This window comes from Stegostoma tigrinum, chromosome 13, assembly GCF_030684315.1.
Source record: "Stegostoma tigrinum isolate sSteTig4 chromosome 13, sSteTig4.hap1, whole genome shotgun sequence".
In the NCBI taxonomy this organism is placed as follows: domain Eukaryota; kingdom Metazoa; phylum Chordata; class Chondrichthyes; order Orectolobiformes; family Stegostomatidae; genus Stegostoma; species Stegostoma tigrinum.
The window spans coordinates 57,592,754-57,618,200 of record NC_081366.1 but is presented as its reverse complement, the minus strand read 5'-3'; the positions used below and the strand labels follow the sequence as shown (position 1 = coordinate 57,618,200).

The 25,447-nt window shown below is 39.2% G+C and overlaps 1 protein-coding gene across 1 annotated transcript in view; it reads right to left on the bottom strand.

The window, feature by feature from the left end:
• Positions 1-25,447, bottom strand: part of ctnna1 (catenin (cadherin-associated protein), alpha 1) — a 155,318-nt gene that overhangs the window by 9,449 nt on the left and 120,422 nt on the right. Inside the window, exons 9-16 of the mRNA XM_059650755.1 lie at positions 21,871-22,023; positions 21,600-21,692; positions 21,193-21,349; positions 18,809-19,009; positions 16,652-16,803; positions 14,267-14,377; positions 12,001-12,182; positions 9,464-9,569 (exon numbers count right to left, since the gene is read on the bottom strand). Of these exons, the coding sequence (XP_059506738.1) occupies positions 9,464-9,569; positions 12,001-12,182; positions 14,267-14,377; positions 16,652-16,803; positions 18,809-19,009; positions 21,193-21,349; positions 21,600-21,692; positions 21,871-22,023 (1,155 nt within the window). The remainder of the gene's footprint in view (positions 1-9,463; positions 9,570-12,000; positions 12,183-14,266; positions 14,378-16,651; positions 16,804-18,808; positions 19,010-21,192; positions 21,350-21,599; positions 21,693-21,870; positions 22,024-25,447) is intronic.

Sequence of the window (25,447 nt, the reverse complement as noted above, 5' to 3'; positions counted from 1 at the left end):
AGAAAAAAAATCAGTGTCAAATTCACTCCTACAAGTAAGTAATATGATAGCCTAACTCTCTCATGCAATAATTATTTGATGTAAAATTATTCAAATAACAGACCTTTCTAGAACCCAAAGGACAAGACGTTTCCTCTACGAGCTCTGATGGACAAGATACAGCAGCTGCCAGTTACGATTGTCTAATATATTTACACTGGCTTCTGCACTGGCAGAAGCCAACTAATTAATCAAATAATTATGAAATGACTACTGTAACAACCAATATTACAAACCTTAAGCCATGCATCCTCTGACCTTTCATTATAAGCAACAATTCACATTTCATACATTACCAATGAAAGCAATCAAATAATGACAAATTCAAAGTTGCTTGAATCGTGAAAAATCAGTTGAACTGGATAATTCAATATTTGACAGCAGGCAGTCTATAAACACCTCCACAAACATATATCAAATGATGTGGGGGTGGAAAAGAGGTACAAATGCAAACATAGGAAATAATAGCAGGGGTGGCTCACTCAGCATCACAAACTTAATTCTGTCATTCATTAAAATTACAGCATATCTAATTACTCCATGTTCTTCTTTTACCTAATGTTTCATCTTGTGAATCAAAATTCTACCTCTGCCTTAAAAAACATTAAAACTCTGCTTCCATCACCTTTTCAACAAACAAGTTTATGAACCTGCGTGGAAAAGTTACTCCTTATATCCATCTTAAACGGGCAAAAAGTTATTTTGAAGCAGGGACCCCTAAATCTAGATTTTGGCACAAGAGAAAGTATCCTTTTCACATCCATCTTTAGTCGAATTAGAACTAGGTTTAAGGATGATGATCCAGCCAGGATCTTATATTTCAATCATGTTGCCTCTTGCTCCTCTAAATGAGAGCAAATTAAGGCCGAGCCTATGCAAACTTTATTCATAAGACAGCTCAACCACTCAATGTGTTATCTTTCTCTGAATTGTTTCCAACACATTTAATTCCTTCCTTAAATAACAAGAGCAATACTTTACAAAATATTACAGGTATCACCTTGCTAATGCTAATTGAATCAGGGTGATCAGTTTTTTTTTGTCTATAAGATATCTGATTTCAAAACCACAATCATCATGGAAAGCATTGGCAAGGAAAGCACAGAAAAACAAGCTGACAAGGTTGATATTAACACGTGGCCATTTTTAATTTCCTTTTTATGGACAGAACATTCCTGGGTAATTTTTCACATTGGTGGGTAGATAGTAGTATTGTAACCATACTGGAAGAGCTTAACAAGGGACACAGGTAGCTCTGGAGTGCAAGTATCCACTGCTTTCGCTGGAATCTAGTTAGGCGTATAAACTTTGCAGCATCCAGCACCTTTAGTCTTTTCTTGATAGAACAAGCAGTGAATTGAACTGAATGAATATCTATGATATTCAGGCCACTGGCAGGAGGCAGAGATTGATCATCCTCTTGGCACTTCTGGCTGAAGGTGAATGTAAATTCTTCAGACTTGCATTTTGCACTGATGCGCTGGGTTTCCTCATTGTGGAGGGCAGGGATATTTGTGAAGCTCCGCCTTTATGTTATTACTTCGTTGCTCACCATCATTCACGACTTGATGTAGTAGGACTTTGATATGATGCATTGCATGTGGGATCATTAACTCCATCATATGCTGTGTCCTCTGTTAGCACACATGTAGAGCTAAGTTGTAGCCACAACTTGACACTTCATTTGTGCGTATGACTGATGATGATCCCAGTGTACCGTCCTGCATGCTTCTGTGCACTCTGAGCCAAGATTGATCCCCAGGCTTGATTATAGTGGTTGAGTGAGGTATGTGTCAGGCAATGAGGTTACAGATTGGGCTATCAACTGGATTGTACTCAACCATAAAGTGCCTATTGGATGATCTAGTTTCAAGTTTTCAGATTTGTCTGAAGTGTGAATCATCTAGTCAGAGGTGTCATTGCCATACAACAAGACAGTGGCTAACCTCAGCATGAAGGATTTTGTCTCCGCAAGAACTATGTGGTGGGTCTTTCCCACCAACACAGTCATAGACAGACGCATCTGCAACAGTTACACTGGTCAGGACAAGGTCAAGTAAGCTTTGCCCTCAGTTTCCTCACCCTCTGTTGCAGACTGAGTCTAGTAGGTAACTTGTTTGGTCAGTTCAGTCAGAATGAGCTCTTTTGGTGATGGTTGAAGTCACTCACCTAGAGTAAATGCTGTGCCTCTGCCATGCTCTGAACCTCCTTCAATTGGTGTGCGCATCATGGAAGACTGCTGATTCATCTGCTGGGTCCATGCCCACATTTGATCTAATGCCATGGGATCTCATGAGTCAACACCAAGGAGTTCCACTGTTGAGTAACTCTCACCTGATTGCATAATGGCATACAATCAACTCTGATAGTGGAGGAGGATCAGGGCATACCCAAAAGGTGGTGACTAGTGGGGTCTGGGATATTGTCCACTAGATACGAATCTGTAAATATCTGTAATTAGCTGTTGTTCAAATGAGTCTGTGAGGCACCTCTCTACATTTTGGCCTATGTACCCAGATGTCAGTGAGGAGGATTTTGCAGGGTTGACAGTTGTTTCTGGTGTCTGGAGGCCCAGTGGCCCATCTAGTTTCATTTCTTTTTAAGCGTTGTCGTAGTTTAGTCGATTGGTTTCCTGGGCTGTTTCAGAGACCAGTTAAGAGTCAACCACTGCTTTGGGCATGGAATCACGGGAGCCCACAATAAGAATAGCATATTTTCTTTCAAAAAGTCATTAGCGAACCAAATTAATTATGACAAATTACAACAATTACATGGTTGCCATGACACTAGCTTTGTTTGTTAATTCCAGATGTTATCGAAATTTAACCAGAATCTGCCATAGTGAGATTCTAATCAATGCCCTCAGAACATTAATTCTAGAATACTAATCCAGTGACATTATCACTACACCATATTCTAACCTATCAAAATCTGTGTTTTTGACATTAGTTGCTTCTTAGAGTATTACACCGCTGTTAGCTGCTTCCATGGAATATTATAATACCTTAATTTTGATGCAAGAATGGTAGATTAAAGCTGTCGGTTTATGGGGCCATCAGAATGAATATGCTATGCAGCCAATACGAAATCACTTTTGGTATCAAACATTGCGACAGTATTGTAAAGAAATGTTTTGATCCAACTGGAACACATGCTGGTTTCTACTTCTTTGCTATCTGCAATTACTATGCGTGGAAGCTGCAATATCCTAACATGTAATACAAATAAAGGATTTTGTTCAACCCACGAATACATTTTTGAAAAAATAACTAAAACAATGAAGAGGTAATATATTTTGGTAGCAAGAATTCATGACGATGTATTTTAATAAATGCATGAAAAAAAGATACAGTTTGTTTATGGAAGAATGGAATTAAAAAGCAGCAGACATTGTATTTAGTATGCATCGAAGCTTAACTGGATTGAATTTGGAATCCTATGTATAGTTGTTTTCCATAGTACAAAATTTGAGAGGCAGGAGTAAATTAATAAGAATGCTATCAGAGCCAGGAGGATGAAAACCTAGACAACTGTAAGAGTAGGAGGAGGTCATTTAGCTCTTAGAGCTTGCTTCACCAATCAATACAATCATGGCTGTTCATCCAATTCAGTACCCTGTTCCTGTTTTCTCCCCACACTCTTTGGTCCCTTTAGTCTTAAGAATTACACCTAATTCTTTCTTGAAAAAAAAATCAACGTTTTGGCTTCAACCACTCTGGCACAGAATTCCACAGGCACGCTACTGTGCAAAAACTCTCAATTTTTCCTAAATGGCCTACATTGTACCCTTAGAATGTTACCTCTGATTCTGGACTCCCCAGTCATCAAGTCCAACCTTCCTGTATGTAGCCTGTAGAGTCCTACTAGAATTTTATAGATTTCTATGGAGACCCTGCATGTTCTTCTAAACTCGAGTGAATAGAGTCCCATCCAATCCAGTCACTCTTCATTAGTCATACAAAAGTATAGGTAAAATCGCCAAAGTTCTAGAGGGCCATAAGGCTGTTATCTCATTGTAAACAAATCGATTGGTGATGAGTTTAACCTACGCGTCACCACAGATCAGGTGTGGAATGAGGTTGAAAATGTGAGACCTTTGTGGTTACCTCAACTAGTGCAGGAGTTCAACCCACGTTGTTAGTGTCACTCTGCGTTGCAAACCAGTTGGTCCAGCCATCTGATCTAACTTTGCCCCATAACCCTCTGTTTACTTTCTGATTAAAAATCCCTCCGTCTGCGTTATATATACTTGAATATCCATCTTCAATAGCCTTCTGGTGGTGAAGAATCGCACAGATTCACTACACAAGAAATTCCTCATCCTTCCTGACTGATCATGGCTGATCTGTGGCCAATTTCCCTTAATATGTTATCTAAACAAAACAAAATCTCAACTGACCTAGCATCAATGGTACATCTGTGGCACAGAATTCCAAACCCTTTCCAAGCATCTTTCCTGATTGGCATGACCTAATTTTCAGACCATGTCCCCTTGTTCTCTAATCTCCAGCCAATGGAAATAGTTTATCCACATTGTTTTTTTCCTGTTTATATTGTGAAGACTTTGATCAGATCACCTTTAAACCTACTAAATTTTAGACAAAACAGGCTAATTCATAAAATGTGTCTTCATAACCTAATACCTGAAGTCCAGCTATCATTCTTGTAAACCATATTGTATTCTTTCCTAGTCCAACACCCTTTTCAAGGTCTGGTGCCCAGATCTACTGTTAGAACTCAAAGTAGGGTCGAACTAGGATTTTGTATAGCTGCAGTATAGCTTCTGTGTCGTCATATCCAGTCATCTAGATACAAAGGTCAATATTACATTATCCTTTTTAATTACTTTCTGTAACTGTTTTTGGCATATTAAAAAGATTATGCAACTGAATTCCCATGGCTTTTTGGGCAACCACTGGACTTAACTTCAGACGATCTAGAAAGTACCTCAATCTATTGTTTTTTCTGCCCAAAATGTTAACCTCTCACTTACGTAGAAATCCAATTGCCACAATGTTACCAATACATCTGGTCAGCAATCTTCCTGTTAACTCCTTTAAAAATCTTGTATGTTTCAATAAGTCACATCTCACTCTTCTGTATTCGTAAGAGTGCAGGGACAGTCTACTCAACTTCTCTAAGATAGTCCTTCTCTGCATGGTATCAGCCTCGTGAAGCTGGTCTGGACTTCCTCCTATAAGTGGTCTATCTTTCCTTAGATAAGAGCTCAAAACAGTTCATAGTATTCTAGCTTTTGTCTGCCTTGTAAATTTTTTTTAGAAAAACTTCTATGCCTTATATACTCCTTTTCCTTTGAAATAAAGGTCAACGTTTCATTTGCCTGCTCTTTAATCTACTGAACTTGGATGCTACCTTTTTGTGATTCACAGATGAGGACTCCCAAATTACTTTATGTAGTGTGCAGTCTTCCCCCATTTAATTAATATACAGCTTCTCTATTATTCCTATCAAAAGTACATAAGCTCATATTTTCCCAACCTGCCAAGTTTATGCTCACTTAAATAACCTGCCCAATCCTCTGCAGACGCTGAGCATCATCCTCACCACTTGCCTTCTGACCTGCTTTTGTGTTATCCAGAAACATGGCTGCAGTACACTCATTTTCTTCATCCAAGTCAATAATATATTTTTGTAAATAATTATGTCCTCAGCACTGATCACTGTGGGAGACTACTAGCTATGGGCTTCGATCCTGAAATCTAGCCCCTTATCCCAATTCTGTCTTCTATTAATTAACAAAATGTCTAGTACCTTTTCAAGCACCTTCTGAAAATTTATTATTTCCACTGCTTCTAACTTCCTGAAAGAATTCAAACAAATTTGTCAAGCATGATTTTCCCTTCAAGAAGCCATGTTGACTCTGCTTAATCACATTAGTTATTTCTAATCACCTATCACATCCTTTATAATAGATTCTGGCATTGTCCCAATAACTTCTTTCCTTTTTCAAACTAAAGGTGTTGCATTGCTGTTTCCCAAAGCTCTGGAGCTTTTCTGGAACCTAAGAAGTCCTGAAAGATTAATACCAGTACATCTATTATCTTTGTATCTATTTCCTTTAATATCCAGGTCAAGGGGACCCACTGGTCTTTATCCCCACTGGCTGCCTTATACACCTTTTCCTCGAGTGATAGTTACTATCTCTGGCAAGTTGTAAAAGGAATACAAACAGTTTCATGGAGATGCTGATAGGTTAAATAAGTGAGCAAAAAAAAAAATTGGCGAGTGGAGTATCATGGGAAGGAGCTGACAATTTTGGAAATGAGAACAAAAGAAAAGAACGTAATATTATTTCAATGGAGAAAAACTGCAGAAAGCTGGAACACAAAGACTTATGCATGAAACATAAAGCTAACACGCAGATACAGCAGATAGTCAGGAAGGCTAACTGAACATTGGTCCTTATTTCAAGGGGATTAGCTTATAACAGTGGGGAAGTCTTACTACAACTGTACAAGATGCTAGCAAGATCACATCTGGAGTTCACAGAATCCCTACAGTGTGGAAACAGGCCATTTGGCCCAACAGGTCCACACCAACCCTCCAAACAGAATCCCACCCAGACGCATTCCCCTACCCCTGCATTTCCCATGTCTAACTCAAACATCCCTGGACCCTACAGGGAATTTAGCATGGTCAATCCACCCAAACCTGCACATCTTTGGACTGTAGGAGGAAACCCACACAGCATGGGGAGAATGTGCAAATTAACCACTAAGCCACCGCACTGTTCTGAGCAGTTTTGATGCCCTTATTTTAGAGAAGGTTCACTAGGGTCAGCTGGTATGGAAGGATTCTCTTAAAAGCAAAGCAAAGGTTAATTAGTGAGAAACTTATCTTATTGAAATCTAGGCGAATAAGTAGTAGTCCAACTGAAACATTAATCTCAGTTTACCTGAAGCATTGCCTACGCTAACATAGCAACTTGATAGAGAATCAGGTGTTGTGCCAAGCATTTGGACAGTCTTGAACAGTTCAGGGCAGTTGTAGTTAAGACAGCCATGTTGTCTGTGCATTGAGTTACCATCAATACAGTGTAACCTGTATAAGGTTACTACAATGTTAAAAAATATATATTTTGCTGCTTAAGGTAAATGTTGTTCCTGGTGAGACTGGCATCCTTCGCTGTAAACTGTTGGTGTCTTTCTGTGGATTGCCACCTTCCTATGGAGAGGTTTGAGTGTTACGTTCATCCTGAGGTTAATGCTCTTGTAAATTAGGAAGTAAATTGGAGTATTAAAAAGGATTGTTGGTGCCATTCTACCAAAGATACCTGGACGTTTTCATTATTTTAAGACTGACAAATTCGAAGCAGCTGGATTCAGTTCCCATGCATTTAACTTCAGTTGTTTGTGATCAATTTGAGATGTTCTTTGTTGAGAGTTTTCAATTTTGATTTTCAGGGCATGTCTTTAATTTTTGTTTTCTACAGCAGAATCACACTTATTTCCAGGTTCTTTGATGATATTATCAATTGCAGTAATCCTTTCTTCCATCTAAGGGGATAGCAACAACTTTCCCAGATCAGGTCAATTCCAAGTATGAATATGTATAATCTCTCATGATCCTTTTATACTTAAATTTACATCCAAGCTAAATATAACAGCTAGAATTGTTTGGTCACCAGTTTTTCCTACTGGTGCAAACTTCTCTAGAGTAACAGTAGGCAAATGCACAAGAGCCTCTTTAGTTTTATCTTTCAGCACTTGGTCTTGACGTGACCTGTCTTATGACAACAAAATGCGTTTATCTCCTTGAATCATTTTAATCTCTCTATTGATTCTTTCACAATCTGGGAAAGACCTGTCTTTGCAGTAATGCTATTCCACCTCATTTTAATTAGTATCCTGTACATTAGCACTTTGCTTCTCTCCCAAGCTGCTTTGTCCAATAATGTGCTGTTCCTTGTATGTTTGCAAATTGTCATAACTATCAGCTAAAAGAGCTGATTTCCTTATACTAGTAACTTATTGATCTAGGTGACACTTGGTTCCTAAAGGAATACCGTTTTTAAATTCAATGTAAGTTTTACCAAATTCTGATTCAACTTCATTGGCTTGTACCATTCATTATAGATCATCAGTTTTTTTTTCTGGTAATTTTCACAGTACTCCAAATTTGTCTCTTCCTCAGTCCTCTAAACTTTGTCTGTAGTTTTTTGGAATTAGCACATATGCAGTACTTGCAGCAACCATAACTGAGTCAGACATTTCAAACAATTTATGAGAAAAGGTTGAAAAAAATTACTTGGACTTTTTCTATATTATGTATAGTAGCTTTGTAACAATTTTCCATCTGCATTTTAATATGTTTTTTAAAACAAAGTACATCTCATCCTTTCATTATTGAATTTTGACATATCAGTGTGGAGTTTGCACATTCTTCCTGTGTCTGCATGGGTTTCCTCTGGGTGCTCCGGTTTCCTCCCACAGTCCAAAGATGTGGATGCTAGTTGGATTGGCCATGCTAAATTGCCTGTAGTGTTCAGGGATGTGTAGATTAGATGGGCTGTAGCGGGGTGGGTTTGGGTGGGATGCTTTGAGATTCGGTGTGGACTGGTTGGGCTGAAGGGCCTGTTTCCACATTGTAGAGATTCTATGATTCTATGAAACATATAGGCAGGCTAAATGATAACAGGATGCTCTCCCTCATGGGAAAGTCTACGACTAGAGAGCATAGTCTCAGAATAAAGTGGTGTCAACTTAAGATGGAGATAAGGAAGGCTTCCTTCTGTAAGAGGACTGAATATATCTGGAACTCAGTGTAAGGGAGAGCTGTGGAGGCACAGTTCTTCTGAATATTTAAGACTGAGATAGATAGACTCTTGATCAGCAGGTCGATCAAGTATTATGGGAAAAAGGCAACAGAAAGCATGTGAGGAATGTTGGATCAGCCATGATCCTACTGACTTGTGGAGTAATCTTGAAGAGCCAAATGGCCTACTCCTGTTCCTACTTCTTGTGATCTTATTTCCTCTTCACTTCGTACCTTGAATATTTAGTAATTTTGAGATGCCTTATGGTCTTCTATTGTGAAGAGTGATTACTTGTTCAATTTCTAGTTCCCTATCATTATTTCTCCAGGCTAATTCTCCAAGGAGCTTATGTTCAATTTGGCTTCTCTCTTCCTTTTTATATACTTAAAGAAGCTCTTATTGTAACCCTCGCTGCTGATCAGCAGTTCATTCTATTTTCACACCACTCTCATTTTTGAAGAAACTATGAGCTTGGCAGTCAATTTTTTTTTGGAAAGGTAAGTTTTATGTATTTACCACTGCATTTTATACGGAGAAATTACAGAATGAAAAGTATTTCCATGCAATGACATACATTACACACAAATTATGTATTCATACATCCCCATTACCAATATTGGTCAACACTAGTATTTTGCACGGACTCACATGATCAGCAATAGTTCGTCCAAGTTTATCCATTCTTGATCCAGCTTCAGCAATTTTTTTCGCTGCACTGATTACATCAGATGTATTCTTCAGTGGACCTTTTCCTCTGCAAAAAAAAAGCAGCAACTCAAGAGTCAAAATGCTATACAACATTAGCGGCCCTTTGGAGATATGCCATGTAGCTTCTCATGGAGTATAACTCAAATAGTTCCACTACCCTGCACATATTTTCTCTTCAAATAGTTTAGGAGAGGTAAGGGTGTACTGGCAATGTCATTAGATTAGTAACCAGAAGTCCAGGCTACTGTTCTGGGGACATGGGTTTGAAACCGCCATGACATATGTTGACATTTGAATTCAATAAAAATATGCAATAAAAAGCTAGCCTAATCGGAACCATGTAACCACTGCTGGTTGTTATAAAAATCAATCTGATTTGATCACACCCTTTAGGGATGAAAATCTGCCATCCTTATCTGGTCTGGCCTATACGTGACTCTAAAACCAAAGCAATGTGAGTGACTCTTAACCACACAAGACAATAAGCATCAGGCAATTGATGGTGGCATAGCCAGATGCCCACATTCCATGCATGTAATTTAATATATTTACCCTTTAGGGATGAGGAACTGTAACCAGTGCAGAACATAGAACTCAAACAGCCAAGAAATCATGCACTTGGTACATGAGAAAGGCAAAGTGATTTTTCATTTATTTTTACATTTTTACTTTTATTAGCATTAGTTTGCTATCCAATTTGAAAAGCCACAACTGAATCTGGCTCCACCAGACTCTGGTGTAGTGCAATCTAGATCTGAGCCAGTTGTTGCACAGAAATATGTCAATTTTGAGCCTTCAAAATATGGGAATAATTTACTGTGATCTATTCAGCCCAGGTTCTAGTCAAGAACACATACCTAATTAAGCTATTGAGATTTTGATAGAAATTATCACCAGGGTCACACTCTAAATCAAAGTTTCTTTCTGAAATACTCACTGTGCTTCAGACTCAATGAGCAAGTAAACAATAAATTTCTATTAATACTCTGGTGAGTGTTTTGCATCAATACTAGAGGATGCCAAGGCATATGATATTTAGGGGGATGTTAAGATAACTAAGTAACATAGGCTATTCAAGAATACCAAATCCTTGTCATGGGCGGGGGGGGGGGGGGCGACGGCGGCAGCAGGCGGGCGCGCATACACCTTCTGCGAATAACAAGCAGATAACGCTAGAATAGAAATACCCTATCTACCACAAAGTGCTCCACGATTAGTAAGGACGTGTCAATTTGAAAAAAAAAATTGATCTACGACGAACCTCACTAGAAGGTCGATCTGTGGATTGCAAATCTAGGCGGAATGAGAGCATGTCACAATTAAATTTTAAAAGGTCAATATGGCAATTATAATTTCGTTCCTTTGAAACTAGAGATTAATTTTATTAAGTCAAAAACAGGCTTTGGTAAGAATTTGAGCTCCTTCAGGCATTGGAAAATGCAGAAATTCAACAATTCAGTTTTCTTTCCCTGCAAGGGAAGAATGATGCCAACTACCTAAACATTTTTAGCTTCTCCCAAAAATTAAGAGTGCCACTAGTGGTCACTTCAGATGCTGTTTTGAAAGTGGCATGAACAGTTAGAATGTTACAAATTAAAGTATAAAAATGAATACAACCACTTGAAGGGCACCATCTTTTAAGAATGTAATGCAATTTGTACATTATAATGCTTATGTTTGAGCGAGTTTTGAGAAGATTTGTAGCTCAGGTTGAGGTTCTGGATGTGAGTTTGCTCGCTGAGCTGGAAGGTTAGTTTTCAGACGTTTCGTCACCATTCTAGGTCACATCATCAGTGAGCCTCCAACGAAGCGCTGGTGTTATGTCCCACTTTCTATTTATCTGGTTAGGTTTCCTTGGGTTGGTGATGTCATTTCCTGCATCGATGATGTCATTTCCTGTTCTTTTTCTCAGGGGATGGTAGATTGGCTCCAAATCAATGTGTTTGTTGATGGAGTTCCAGTTGGAATGCCATGCTTGTAGGAATTCTCGTGCGTGTCTCTGTTTGGCTTGTCCTAGGATGGATGTGTCGTCCCAATAAAAGTGGTGTCCTTCCTCATGTGTATGTAAGGGTACGAGTGATAGTGGGTCATGTCGTTTTGTGGCTAGTTGATGTTCATGTATCCTAGGACAAGCCAAACAGAGACACGCAGGAGAATTCCTAGAAGCATGGCACTCCAACCGGAACTCCATCAACAAACACATTGGCTCCAAATCAATCTACCATCCCCTGAGAAAAAGAACAGGAAATGACATCACCAACCCAAGGAAACCTAAACAGATAAATAGAAAGCAGGACATAACACCAGTGCTTCGTCGGAGGCTCACTGATGATGTTACCTAGAATGGTGACGAAACGTCTGAAAACTAACCTTCCAGCTCAGCGAGCTTATGTTTGAGCATCTGTTTAACTGTTAAACCACAACCATTGTCAAATACACTGAGTACAAGGGCTGACCGTACAAATTAGACTACACACCTGGTGAAATCTGTCATCTCCATCATAATCATGCACATCTGCTTGGCTAGGACAATTATATCATTTCCACTGTCATCCCATTTAGAAACTTCAGCATCCAGTTTGATCTTCTCCTCCTCAAAACTGGCTACCTGCTCTGCAATCTTTGCTTTTTGTTCTTGTGGAAGCTGAGCCATTATGGCCTGAAAGAAAAAAAAGCACAATTTAAATGTATGCAGAAAAAATAACTTACTAGAAATGAACTAAAGTACACAAACTAAGTTCTGAGAAAACTGCCGCACTACTTAAAAAGAAAAAATAAGTGAAGGTTTTAAAAATGATTTCATGAGAACAATAAAAAGCAACCTGCTTGTTGAAGGTTGTTAAGTGTTTACAAGGAATACACTGAGTTTAAGTCAATTGGAAGAGGACAGACATTACCATTTAAAACAAAATAATAACTTATTTTAGGAGACTTTTTGGAAGGAATTTAATCTAAGATATAAGTCATGCAATAGGGATGGTTTTTCCTGGAGGATGGCACTCAGACAATGTTAAGACAATTTAGGCTAGCTTTCAAGTAAATCTCAAAACTAATCCAAAATTGTTCCGAGATATTGGATAAAAATACCCATTTCACCAACATAATGGCCTATTTTTGAGCAGACAATTCAATAAAATTTGAATTAATACTGGATAATAACAGCAAATTTATGCACATGTCTACAACCTACTCGTGATATCTAGTATTTTTTTCTAGTAAGAGGGTCAGTTTTTTTTCATAAAACTGTTGGTTCTGCTATTTTTATTTCATTGAATCTTGTTCTTATGAGTTTTATTAGCAAAGGTCACTTTATAAATGGCATTTCATGGAATTTGTTTGGTAATAATTTTGTTAAAACATGTCAATCAATCATTCAGTTACTGCAGCATCTGTAGTTTGTTATCCTCAACTCAAAGCGATTCCTCAAGAACTCTCTGATAAAAAAGAAAATCCACAATCAGAGTTAAAATCATTAAACTAATATCCTGAACTTAATATTTGTGACAGAGCAATGCAATTTCTTAAAACAATTTCATCTATATAATCTAGTCAGCTGCCAGGACTGGCTTTTTTTTTTAACACTGCACACTCAGCCCATTTAACACTGTAAATAGTTTAATTTACACATGCAAGTTTCTTATGGTCTATAATGCAAGCTGCCAGAATGGTAAGGCTGCCCTTCATTTACTCATACTATCATTCACTATTAATCAATTAAAATTAAAAGATACATCTTGAAGATTTAAACTCTGCAGATGAGGCAGTGTGATCATGTGTTTGCATAAGCATCTGTACAGCACTGCATACGCATGTAGCATACTCGCATTTGCAACTTTTTTTTTGCTGGCTCTTACCATTTTCAACAGTAGGTAAATTCCATGCCAACATGTGAAAGGTCTACCGCAACATGGAAACAGTTAATGTTTTATTTATTTATTTAGACTAGTACTGTCTTCTATAAAGGAGAGCTTCAGCAAAACCAACTCATCTTCAAAACTATTTTTTCAGAGCCACTTTTCAAAACAGATTTTTATTACAAATTATTTCCAACTGTTTACGTCAAAGTTCCATTTATCCTTCACCATTCTTCCCTTATTTGGGTAAAACCTCTCAATTGCAGGCTCAGAAACAAGACACTTATGACGTTTTCATTTCCCATAGCCTTCAAAGCAGCAAATTTCCAATCAGAGTAGTTAGTGCCAAAAATCACAGCAGCTGTGCACCGTAGTCTTCTCCATTGGGAACTGTATTAAAACTGCCCAAACCCACGCTTTGGATCCTAGCAGCTGTCACTGACATTCCATCTGCTCTGGCTGCATTTAAACCAAATTCCCAGTAGATAAAGGAGGACAGTATTCTACATCCTAATTCCCCTAACACTTTGATAGCACACAAAAAGACAAAAAGCTCTCATTCCCCCCTACTTTAAAGGAATTGTTATTCCAACCAGACAAAATAAAAGAGTAAATATGCTACATTATGCCTTGGGTTGCATATTTTTGCTTCAGTTGTCTATACAGCTGTTTAACAGCCATCACACAATTTATAGTTGGGAAATTTCAGTCTGATTAGTAACATTGTACAGCTGCCAGTTACTGTCCAAATGTACAACGTACACTTTCATCAGCGGACCTTTTGTTAACTGAAAGGACAGATACAAGATAATTTCTGTTATTGTGTTACATATTAAAATGTGAACAAAGTTAACACATATATTTACTCTAAACAGAGACCATTTCTTACCCTTGCACTTTGTCCATTAATAAGTTGATCTTCCTGTGTCTGGATACTAGTTCTACTTTGCACATCAAAGTCTTCAGTTTCAAAATCAGAGTCATCCAATTCTTCAGGAGTCTAGTGGACAAAATAAATAATTGTATTAATATAGAATATGGGGGAGCATAGGAAATCATGCTGAACAAAACTGAATGCTAAAATCTATTATATATTTAATTTAGTACATGGAAGTTTTCAATAAAAACTGCAGCTAAGGAGCTCAAAAATATCTGCAGTAACATTAATTCACGTTGGCATCACAGCCATGAACATTTTCCATGTTAAAGACTGTCAATAGCTGTTATTCACAGCAAATGTACAACATTTTACAAACCTTGCAATTTGTAGAAATCCTCTCATTTCTTATAATTTGTACTTAACAAGTACAAAATACACTGGTTTGCCTCATCCTTTACATTTCAGTTGTTAGACTCAAGCCATCTTTCACGTACAAATGAAAAGCTAACATGCAAAAATAAGGAAATTTACTGGAATGTAACATCCCAGTTTTTCATCAACATTTCAGACAATGAATATATACAGAAGCGCCATGTAAATAATACTAATATTTTAAAAGGTGAATTTCCAGACCACCAAAATAACATCTTACTGAGGATGAAAAACAAAAATCAGTTGCTTAACTACTGACAGTATGTCACGAATGCAAAACACTATGTTCTGTCCTAGGTCATACTTTTTGAAGTTACACACTTGCACGTTGCTCCGTACTAAAGTCCAGGCCTGGAATTTATGTTCACCATGGTTCTCTCTCTTGGATGTAATCCCTCAGAGATCAGTGTAGCCAGCACAGAAGACCGCAGAGTTTTCAGCACAAATTGTTGTCGCTATACACAGGTTTCCCTAGTCTTCAATACCATTAATAACATTATAATAAAGACAAGCCTCATCCATACATTTGGCTACCTCTTCAGCATGAATAATTCTGGATGCTTCCTTCAAGGAGGCTCCAAAAACAGACTGGATCTTCTGGATACAAGCATTCAAATTTTGTATACTTGAAAAGCTCGAATAATTTTCAAAATAGTACTGAAGAATTCACTATCATCTTTAGTCAAATCAAACTAGACAATTTAGCAAAATGTTTAGTCACTTTAAAGAATTAAACTCTGATCACACAGATGAACAAAAACATATGTTTTTGAGAGATGACTATTTTTCAGATCAAATTTTATCAAATTAACACACATAAATCTGGGAAAATATTTCTGAAACAATTTTTGCAAATTCGAAGTTACATTTTAAAATATTTTTCAGTTTCATTGGTACATGCTTTAGTGTTATGCAGAATTTTGAAAAAAGAACACCTCCAAACAAGAGCTGTGTGTGCTCAAACCAGTTGTGCCCAAGGTGAATAGTAATTTCACTTTTGTATTGCAAAATTCTTCCCTTAACTTGTAATTAATACCATACTTTGCATTTTAAACACCAATTCGTGTACGTAGTTACATCTGTGAAATTTGAAAAAAGTGTAACGAAAGCTTGGCTAATTGAGATGTTATACGGTTTCTCTGGGAAAAGGAGTAATTTTGTAGCAAAGAACAGAAAATATATTAGTTTCATGGATAAATTAATTGCTACTATGAACAGTCACACACTTCAGCTATTTTAATTTGAATTTGCGCTAAACGCTTCACCTCTGCAGTGATAATCATCCAGAGCAACATTTCACATGCCTGACGTTTCTATTTGCTGTAGTTAAATACTATCAAGCTTGTTTCAAAACAATCAAAAGCCTTGGGCTACCACAGTGCTAGTGAGCATAAAAGCCTCAAACCCCTCCGGGGGAAACAACTAGAGTTCAGACACAAGTTAATGCACAAGTGCACAAAGATTTTCATGAATAAAAGCACTCAATAATGCAAAAATATTTTATTTCAAAATGACTGGGAGTTTATACCCAAAACAAAAAGATTAAAAACATAATTATGGTATACTGCCTCAACTTTTAGTAATTAACCAGATGTCCAAAAAAATCAAGAACACTACTACATACTACAGAATGACAGGGGTGAAACACACCTGGGCCCATAATGGCGACATATGCCTGAAAATAAGAATAACTTATCCTGAAAACGGTAGATTGCAAACCCTCCAAAAGCTCAATGGGGTTACAGATGATTAGTTGAGATTTACAAGATCAGGAATGGAAAATGCATACTTTCCAGTCTGCAATCAAGCGATTGCACTGCTGAAATAGCTGAGCCCAAGAATTGGCTTCAGTTCAAATCCTTAACCTTTGGTCTGGAGTTTTTAAAGTAGGTTAGTCACAAAGAAACAAATAAAAATAGCATATTTATCAGAAAAACTGCCCATAAACCTAAATATACCTACTCTAATCATCAAAACAGCTTTCCTAATGTCCCGAATGCCATCATATACCAATCTTGAAGCATCAATGAACTCATTTTCATCCAACTGGTGAGCAGGATTGGCACTCAGTGCTTCCACAGCGGCTTCCACTTGTTCAGTAAATCTAGGCATAACTATACCAGAAAAGTGAATGAATTGCATTAACGTACAAATGAATCATATGTGCATTTTTAAAGACAATGTTCTACATCCAATTACTGAACTTCTTCTTGAAGATATTGCTTGTTACCATTTACTTTCACAAAGCAGAGACATGTCCTTTGTTCAAAACAATTCGCAGGTATTAGTGTAAGATAATAAAGTGTGAAGCTGGATGAACACAGCAGGCCAAGCAGCATCTCAGGAGCACAAAAGCTGACGTTTCGGGCCTAGACCCTTCATCAGAGAGGGGGATGTGGTGCGGGTTCTGGAATAAATAGGGAGAGAGGGGGAGGCGGACCGAAGATGGAGAGAAAAGCAGATAGGTGGAGAAGAGAGTATAGGTGGGCAGGTAGGGAGGGGATAGGTCAGTCCAGGGAAGATGGACAGGTCAAGGAGGTGGGATGAGGTTAGTAGGTAGGAAATGGAGGTCTGGCTTGGGGTGGGAGGAAGGGATGGGTGAGAGGAAGAACAGGTTAGGGAGGCAGAGACAGGCTGGTCTGGTTTTGGGATGCAGTGGGGGGAGGGGAAGAGCTGGGCTGGTTGTGTGGTGCAGTGGGGGGAGGGGACGAACTGGGTTGGTAATATCGTAGATATTAGTGTAATTGCTGAAGAGTAGGCTAGCTCCATTTATTCATTAGTTATCCCGAATTAGATTTTTGCAGTTCAAAATTATTGAAATTTGTACAACTCGAAGAATGTCAACAGTAGTCATGAATAAGGCAAAGGAGTTGCTATTTAGACCAACAGCCATTTGAAATACAGTTCAAGATTACTACAATAGGCTTACTGAGGAGATCCTTCTTCATACTTATCAGAAAAATGCTAGGGCACTGTAGAGTGACAACTTTTCATAAGATTCTTTATACTTCATTATAGGCAGCCTTGTTACTTTTTCTTCTAGCTGTTCCTTTACTCACACTAAATATCTTTCATGCTAAACAGTTCCTGTGGCTCACAGACAAGATTGCTAAAAGCAGGCATTTCAGTCTATAAAGCAGTACAATGAGAATATGCTAGCATATATTTATAGAAATTAGGAACAGGAGTAAGCCAGTTGGCTTAAGAGCACACACTGCCATTCAATAAGATATGGCTGATCTGACTACTACTCCACATTCTCACCCAAAACCCAATAATGTTTTACTCTCCTGTTTATCAAACAGTAGTCTTATCTGTTAATTCACTCATTTACATTTTTGACCTTCTCTGATCATAGTCTATTTATCATTTTCTATACTAACACCTAATGCACTTGGTAGTGTTTGAACATGTCTGCAAAGTTAAGGATTCACATCTACTACAACAGATGTCAACAACAAATTTCTCACCAAAATGTCACACAAGAGTTTCAACAAGTCTAATGAACCTCAAATGCACAGACATTATAAATTCAGACTTCATTATATATGTAATTTACAGTATTTACATTTGCCAGCTTGGTTATGTGTAAGCAGCCCAATGGAAGTTTTCTGTCGTGATCAGCAGAAAGTCCAAGTAGAGTATTGTGTTATGCAAAATGGGGCCCTTGGAGGATTTAAACTGAGACTTTATGTAAAGCACTGTGTATCTGCAGCTGCACGCTTAAGCTCATGTCTGATTTTCTATACTACACTTAACCACTCACCCATTAATTTAATAGTTCGCTAAGTATCAGCAAAGTTGTCCTGAATTTTATCAAGTAAAGGGATATGCAGGTCAGGTGGATTAGCCATGGTAAATATGGGGTACAGGGATAGGGGTGTGGGGCTGTATCTGGTGGGACACTCTTTGGAAGGTCAGAGTTCTATTATACTATTCTATAAGCAAGAGTTTTTTGAGTAGAAAAGAAAACTGATTCAATGTGGTACGTACTGTCACTTTAAATGATATAGCAGACCAAAATGTGCAAATACATGTGGACACCCTATCAAACCCTATCAAGATTACATCTGTAGCCTGTAGAACGAAAAAGAAACTTGCAGTGTGAAGAGTTATTACCTGTATCAGACAGCAACTTGGTTGCTTCCAGAACTTTTTCTGTGTACACCCCAGGTTCATAATTGTCCATCTCTGAGGTGACAACGTGGACAACTCTTGCAGCACGTCCTCTGATTGCACCAGCTGTACGGTCTAGTCCATCTACATCTTTTTCCTGGAGTGCGATAACACATTTATTTACATCTTCGAGGATGTGATTTTCTGTTAAACAAAACAGAGGTGAGTTTAATACAAAACTGGTTTACTTTGCTCTCTGCAAATTAAACCCAATGTTTGATAAAGTTCATAATCAGTTTGATTGCGTGAGGGAGCAAAATGAAACAAGACGTCCACTGACGCTAGCTCAATATTGCAGTATTGTTAGAAGTGGGATTTTTACAGGGAGTGGGGGTGGAGAACTGCTGCCAACTCACCCTTAACCAAAATTAATCCAAAAAGTTCAGTTCAGTATTTATTTCATTGGTTATTTCTAACCATGTGGCCAAGGTTTGGGGGGAGAGGGGTCTGCATGTGTGAGGGGGGCGGGGACAGCAGGTATCTGGGTGAGAGGGGGTGTGGGTTTGTGGTAATTTCTTCCTAAAGCATGGAATGGAGGTAATTTCTAAAAAAGAAAATACTGCAGATGTCGAAGATCTGAAATAAATAAAGAAATTCAGCAGATCTGGCAGCATCCTAAAAATAAAACAAAACTCAAAATGTCAGCTCTGCTTTTCTCTCTGGCAATTTGTTTTCATTTCTGAATTAATTTCATGTCTTGGTAATCTTAGCGAATTACAAAGTGCAAATATGGTCTCTGTGATAATGACTGCTTTTCTTAAACTATTTAAAAAGACAGGATTCACAATAGTATGATAACGTCTGACTCCAAACTTGAAATCCAGAAACAACTAAGTGCAAGAAACTGAGTCTCAATATCACTCCTCCACATCACGCTGACTCCACTATCCAGGTGCATCATGGCTTGATACCGTCCTGGGCAGAGCAGTTGCTGTAAGAAACTACAAACAGCTGTGACAACAGCCCAGTCCATCATGCAAACCAACCTTCCATCCACTGTTCTGCCATTCTCATATTATGATCACTCTTTCTAAGCTATCAGCACTCCTTCTCTCCCAGCACTCCAACCCAATCCCAACTCCACCCAACAACTATTGCAGAAACATTTACCCTCCATGCTTCACCTCAGTTCTGAAAAGCCATCTAGACTCGAATCGTTAGCTTGCTTTCTCTCCATGGATACTGCCTGCCCCACAATGAGCTCCAGCACGTTTTGTTTTCAGTTCAGATTTCAGCATCTGCAGCAATCTGCTTCTTCCTTTGACTCCATCTACATTTCTCACTGCCTTGGAAAGGCAGCCAACATCAAACCCCTCCCACCTTGGTCACAATCTCTTCCATTGGGCAGAAGATAGAGAAGCTTAAATACACGTGGCAAGAGATCCAAGAACAGCTTCTTCCCCCACCTCTCCCCCGCCACAAGTTATTAGCCTTCAAAACAAATTTGGAGAGTTTCAATGCTGATCCTGTGTTTTCAGCACCTTCTTTGCAGTTGTTACTTTGCATTCCTTGCTCTGTTCAATCGCCCTATGATCTTTGAATGGTATGATGTGTCTGCACTGCATGCAAAAAACAAATTTTCACTCGGTACCGGTGTCTCGGTACATAGGTCAATAATAAGTCAAATCAAACATGAACAGTTTGGGATACAAGAAAAATGGAAGTGTTCATGAAAATGCAAATAACCATGGCCAGGAATTTCTGATCTGATCTATGGTCAGAGTCATAAGGATATGATTGCAAGGTGAGGTAAGTATGGGGGTCAAGAAATCAGAAATGGTTAGATCTCAGGCTTTAGAACAGAACAAGTTTGAGCTTTTTTCAAGCTTTTACAGATAAGAGAAACTGCAGGATGGATTAGCACAGTGTGCTGTTGCAAGGCATTTAAACTTTTCAGTATTTAGTATAATGGTGCAATTAACCAAAAATGAGATAGCGATTAGTGATTTTACCTGTGTGGGGTACAAAATTGGCTTGCAATGACATTCGTTTAAGCAATGACAGCATCTATAAAAGGTTCGACATTTGTTACCTGTTAGGTCACACTGTAGGAAAATTATTAAACTCAGCCACACCAAGCAGTTAACAGTAATTATTTCATCATATTCAGAATTAATGTACTGCAACCAGAATAGTGACAAGTACCTATTACTTTATTGAGTAAAACTAAGCATTAATTCATGGTTTCACATTAGACTCTGTGCACAAGTGTTTTCTTTTATACTTTACTTAGACAGTGAATAATTGTTCATTCTCACTTTGTTTACAATCAGGTGGCATTTGATGTTTTGTAACAACACTTGAATGGTTTATTAAACAAGATATACCTGAAACACACAGGAAGTCATCAATAGAAGTAATGTCATCCACAGCATCTGTCAGCACACGCACTTGTTTCTCCCATAATTCTTTAAAGAGATCCATGTTATCCTGAGCCACTTTACTCTGAGGTTTAGCAGCCAGGGCCAATGCAGCATTTATGACCTAAGAAGAAAGCACTGATAACTAAATGTTATTGATGCTTTGTTGTGGACTAATACGAACTGTTTATGGCTCAAAATTTAGAAAAAGATGAAACATGACACTTGCAGCCACTCGAGTATAAATACATCCTAGACTGAAGTATCAAACAACAAAAAAACTTGACTTTGCCTTTAATGGGCAAAACACATCGAAATTCAGAAAATCGTTTCTGATGAAATTTTAGATAAAACATGTAATTGTTATGTCAAACCTGTGGGCAAAGGCCTTCTAGCTGGGTGGCTGCCATGCGAACTAGTTTCACACCTTCTTCATTGTTGGAAATAGAGCAAGCTAGATTGGCAACCTACAAAAAAAATACATACAAAGGCCAATAATAGATCGATGTTGTGGAATATCAAGTGCTAAATAGATTTGCTTCTAACTTATATGAATGCATTCATGCCCAGAGAAAGTAATAAAAACACTTGCTGTTAACAGAGATAGACATGGTTGATTCAGAAATTACAAAAATCTGTACCTACTTCAACCAATTTGCTGGCATGGTCACGAAATACTTGGGCATACTCTTTCACTTCTTTTTCATTGCCATTCTTGGCTGCCTCAATCAAAACCAGAAGGGGAACATTGGTCTCCAAGAAAGAATCTGATACATGGTCCATGACAGCTTTCCTCAGCTGGTAAAAGTAATAGAAATCAAAATCCAAATATGAACAATAAAAACATAGCAATGCTCACTTTCAGTAACCAGTTTTTACACTTGAGGTTGTAGACTTGCTCACTAAGCCAGTACTTTTGCTTGCAGATGTTTCATCACCCTGCTAGGGAACATTGCCAGTGCACCTCTGGTGAAGCTTCACTGGAGGCACACTGAAGAGATTACCTAGCAGGGTGACAAAACGTCTACAACTAAGCACGCAGGCTCAGTGAGCATGTTGACAACTTCATCTACAACCCGAGCTACAAATCTTAAATTTTAAGTTATTACATTAAACCAAAATTAGGTTGAACAGATATCTTAGTTTCATACATCAACTTTACTTATTCACAAAATGTTGAATATTATCTTTTACACTTTTCAATGTTTCCAATGTGGTTGATTAAAAAGTCCTCTCTTTCCCTGAGCAAGGTATCGCAGAGAACTTGTTAGCAAATGTAGTGCATGCCAAAATAAATTTCTGAAATCAGCTTCCTAAGCTGGCAATATTTTATTGCTCAAGAGCCTTTTGGACCAATTTTAGAAAGATGTCCGTTACGATCACTGACAGCCAGCAAAATTTCTGCATCAGTTTTGGCGAGGATTTCATCCACTGAGGCTGGCCTTTATTCCAACCACAGTACCTCTATTATGCATCATAAGCAACTGAGAATTCAATGACTTCCTGCCACATTTAATGAAAAACAAAAAGCAAAGTCACTATACCGATGGACTTCCCACAGTGCACACAAGCAACAGTCAAATAGAATTGTAGCAAATAACTGTGCTTTTCTGGAAGATTTAGGGAGATCATCTATTTCAGTCTTTTCAAAAGGTACATATTCTACGTTGTGTATTTCTGATAAGTAGAAGCAATATATCGTACATGCAAAACAAGTTAAATGCACTTATATGCTTAGAAATGGAAACAAATGTAATGTGAACTTTTAAAACATTAGAAATAAAGGGAGTAAACTAGATGGTATACATTATAGGAGCAAAGTACTGCAGATGCTGGAATCTGTCCTGAAAACAATAAATGTGGGAGATCACAGTGGGTCAGACAGCATCCATGGAAAGAGAGCAAACTAATAGAGTCTAGATAACTCTTCTTCAGCTCTGTTGAAAAGTCATCCAGACTCAAAACGTTAGCTTGCTCTTTTTCCATGACGTTGTCTGACCTGCTGTGATCTGCAGCATTCGTTTTCAGAAGATGTACATTAGCTAGAATTGAAGGGAACTGTGAAGATCTAAATAATTTTGATTCCCACATTTTCAGAGAAAACAGATCACAGCTTTTAAGATCATAGGCTAGTTTTCCAGGTTTTAAGTGGTACTGACTTTGGAACAATGCCTGCGCGCCATTATTTTTCAACTGTTAAGGGGGTTTGTTAGCAGGTTTGGCAAACTATATCCACTTCAGACCAAGTTCTTTAGGAATTCTTGATGGATGCCACTAACATTGTCAGCTTCCCAAATTTGGTGATGATCACGGTGTTCATCTCCGATGGTGAAAGCAACTGGAATGATGACATTTGGATGATTGGAAAATTGTTTAAAAACTCTTTTTTTTTTCCTGGTGCTGACTGTTGCTTTTGAAATAATCAAGACATAGGTTCGAGTGGCACTTGGTCTTTGGTACCTCCTGTTGAGGTAATCAGAATGCACCAAGCTAAGGAAGCAAGTTCTTTGAAACATCACCAACTGGAACTCCATCAACAAAACATAGGCTCCAAATCAATCTACCATCCTCTGATGGAAAGAACAGGAAATGACATCACCAACCCAAGGAACAATAAACAGAAATAGAAAGCGGGACATAACACCAGCGCTTCATTGGAGGCTCACTGATGTTACCTAGAATGGTGATGGATTGTCTGGGAACAAACTTTCCAGCTCAGTGAACCAGCTTACATCCGGAACAAAATAAAGACCCACTCTTTTGTGGACCGAGAGGAGGAGAGTGCGACTGTGTTGGAGGTGGAAGGAAGACATCGGGTTGGCTGTGCACCCTTGCAACCGGTGGATCTTAATGCTGGCTTCGGCCGAACGCTGGTTCAGGGGAGCAGCCAGTTTGAACTGGCATCTGCCAAAGTCAATAGGGGTAAGAGCGTGGCCATGTTCTTCGGGAACTAGGACGACCACTCCTTCATCCCCTTCACCATCAGGACAGACTACCTGAAGGTGCTGGGTGTTTGGTTTGGTGGAGCTGGGGCATGCATTAAGACTTGGGATGAGCGTATCACCAAACTGAAGCAGAAGCTGAGCAGGTGGACGCTCCGGTCCCTCTCCATCGCCAGTAAGAACCTGGTTGTCAGGTGCGAGGGGCTTTCGGTACTGTTGTATGTGGCACAGGCCTGGCCTATTCCCTGGACTTGCACCGCTGCGGTCACCCGGGCCATCTTCCACTTCATTTGGGGGTCGAGGATGCATCAGGCTGTGCGTAGATCCTCAGTACGCAAACACCAAGTGTCACTACTTACTGAGGTTGTACCTGGCCCCGGTGTTGCGAAGGACGGGCCTATCCTCATTGCCGTGGAACGCTCCGAGTAGTTCGACCGTCCCGTACCACCTGTCCTTTGTGGAGAAATTTTTGAAAGGAAACACCTTTGACCACAAGGCCGTCAGGCAGTGGTCAGCACGTAGTATTCTCGAGACCCTTCGGGAAAAGGAGAGGGCGGATCCCATCATGTGGTTCCCCACGTAGACTGCCAAAGTCGCTTGGCAGAATGCCTCATCGCCATAACTTTCAAACCAGCACAAGGACACTGCTTGGCTGGCGGTGAGAGGGGCGCTGCCAGTGAGATCCTTTATGCATGCCCGGAATCTCTGCGCCACCGCACACTGCCCTCGAGGCAGCTGCAGGGGGAAGGAGGAGGAACGAGACTGTCGATCACCTCCTTTTGGAGTGTGCCTATGTGCAGGAGGTCTGGAGGCGGATGCAGTGGTATTTGTCGAGGTTCGTCCCGAGCAGCTCCGTGCCACAGGACTCCATGCTCTACGGGCTGTTTCCCGAGACGCACACCAAGACCAACATCAACTGCACCTGGAGGACCATCAATGCGGTGAAAGACACTCTTTGGTCTGCCCGCAACTTGCTGGTCTGCCAGCTGAAAGAACTGACCCCGACCGAGTGTTGCAGACTGGCGCACTCCAAGGTCCAGGACTATGTGCTGAGGGACGTGCTAAAGTTTGGGGCAGCCGCTGCCAAGGCGCGGTGGGGAAAGACCACCGTATGAAACCCCTCGTCCAGAATAGAAAAAAAACGGTCCTATCTGGTAACTAGGCCCAGCTGGCGCCTTCCCCAACTGGTCAGGGGGCCAACTGGGATTGTGCGGGGAGACGACTGCCGGGTATTTTCTTTGCTTTGTTGTTTTTTCCTCTTTGTTTTGTTTTTTCCTTTA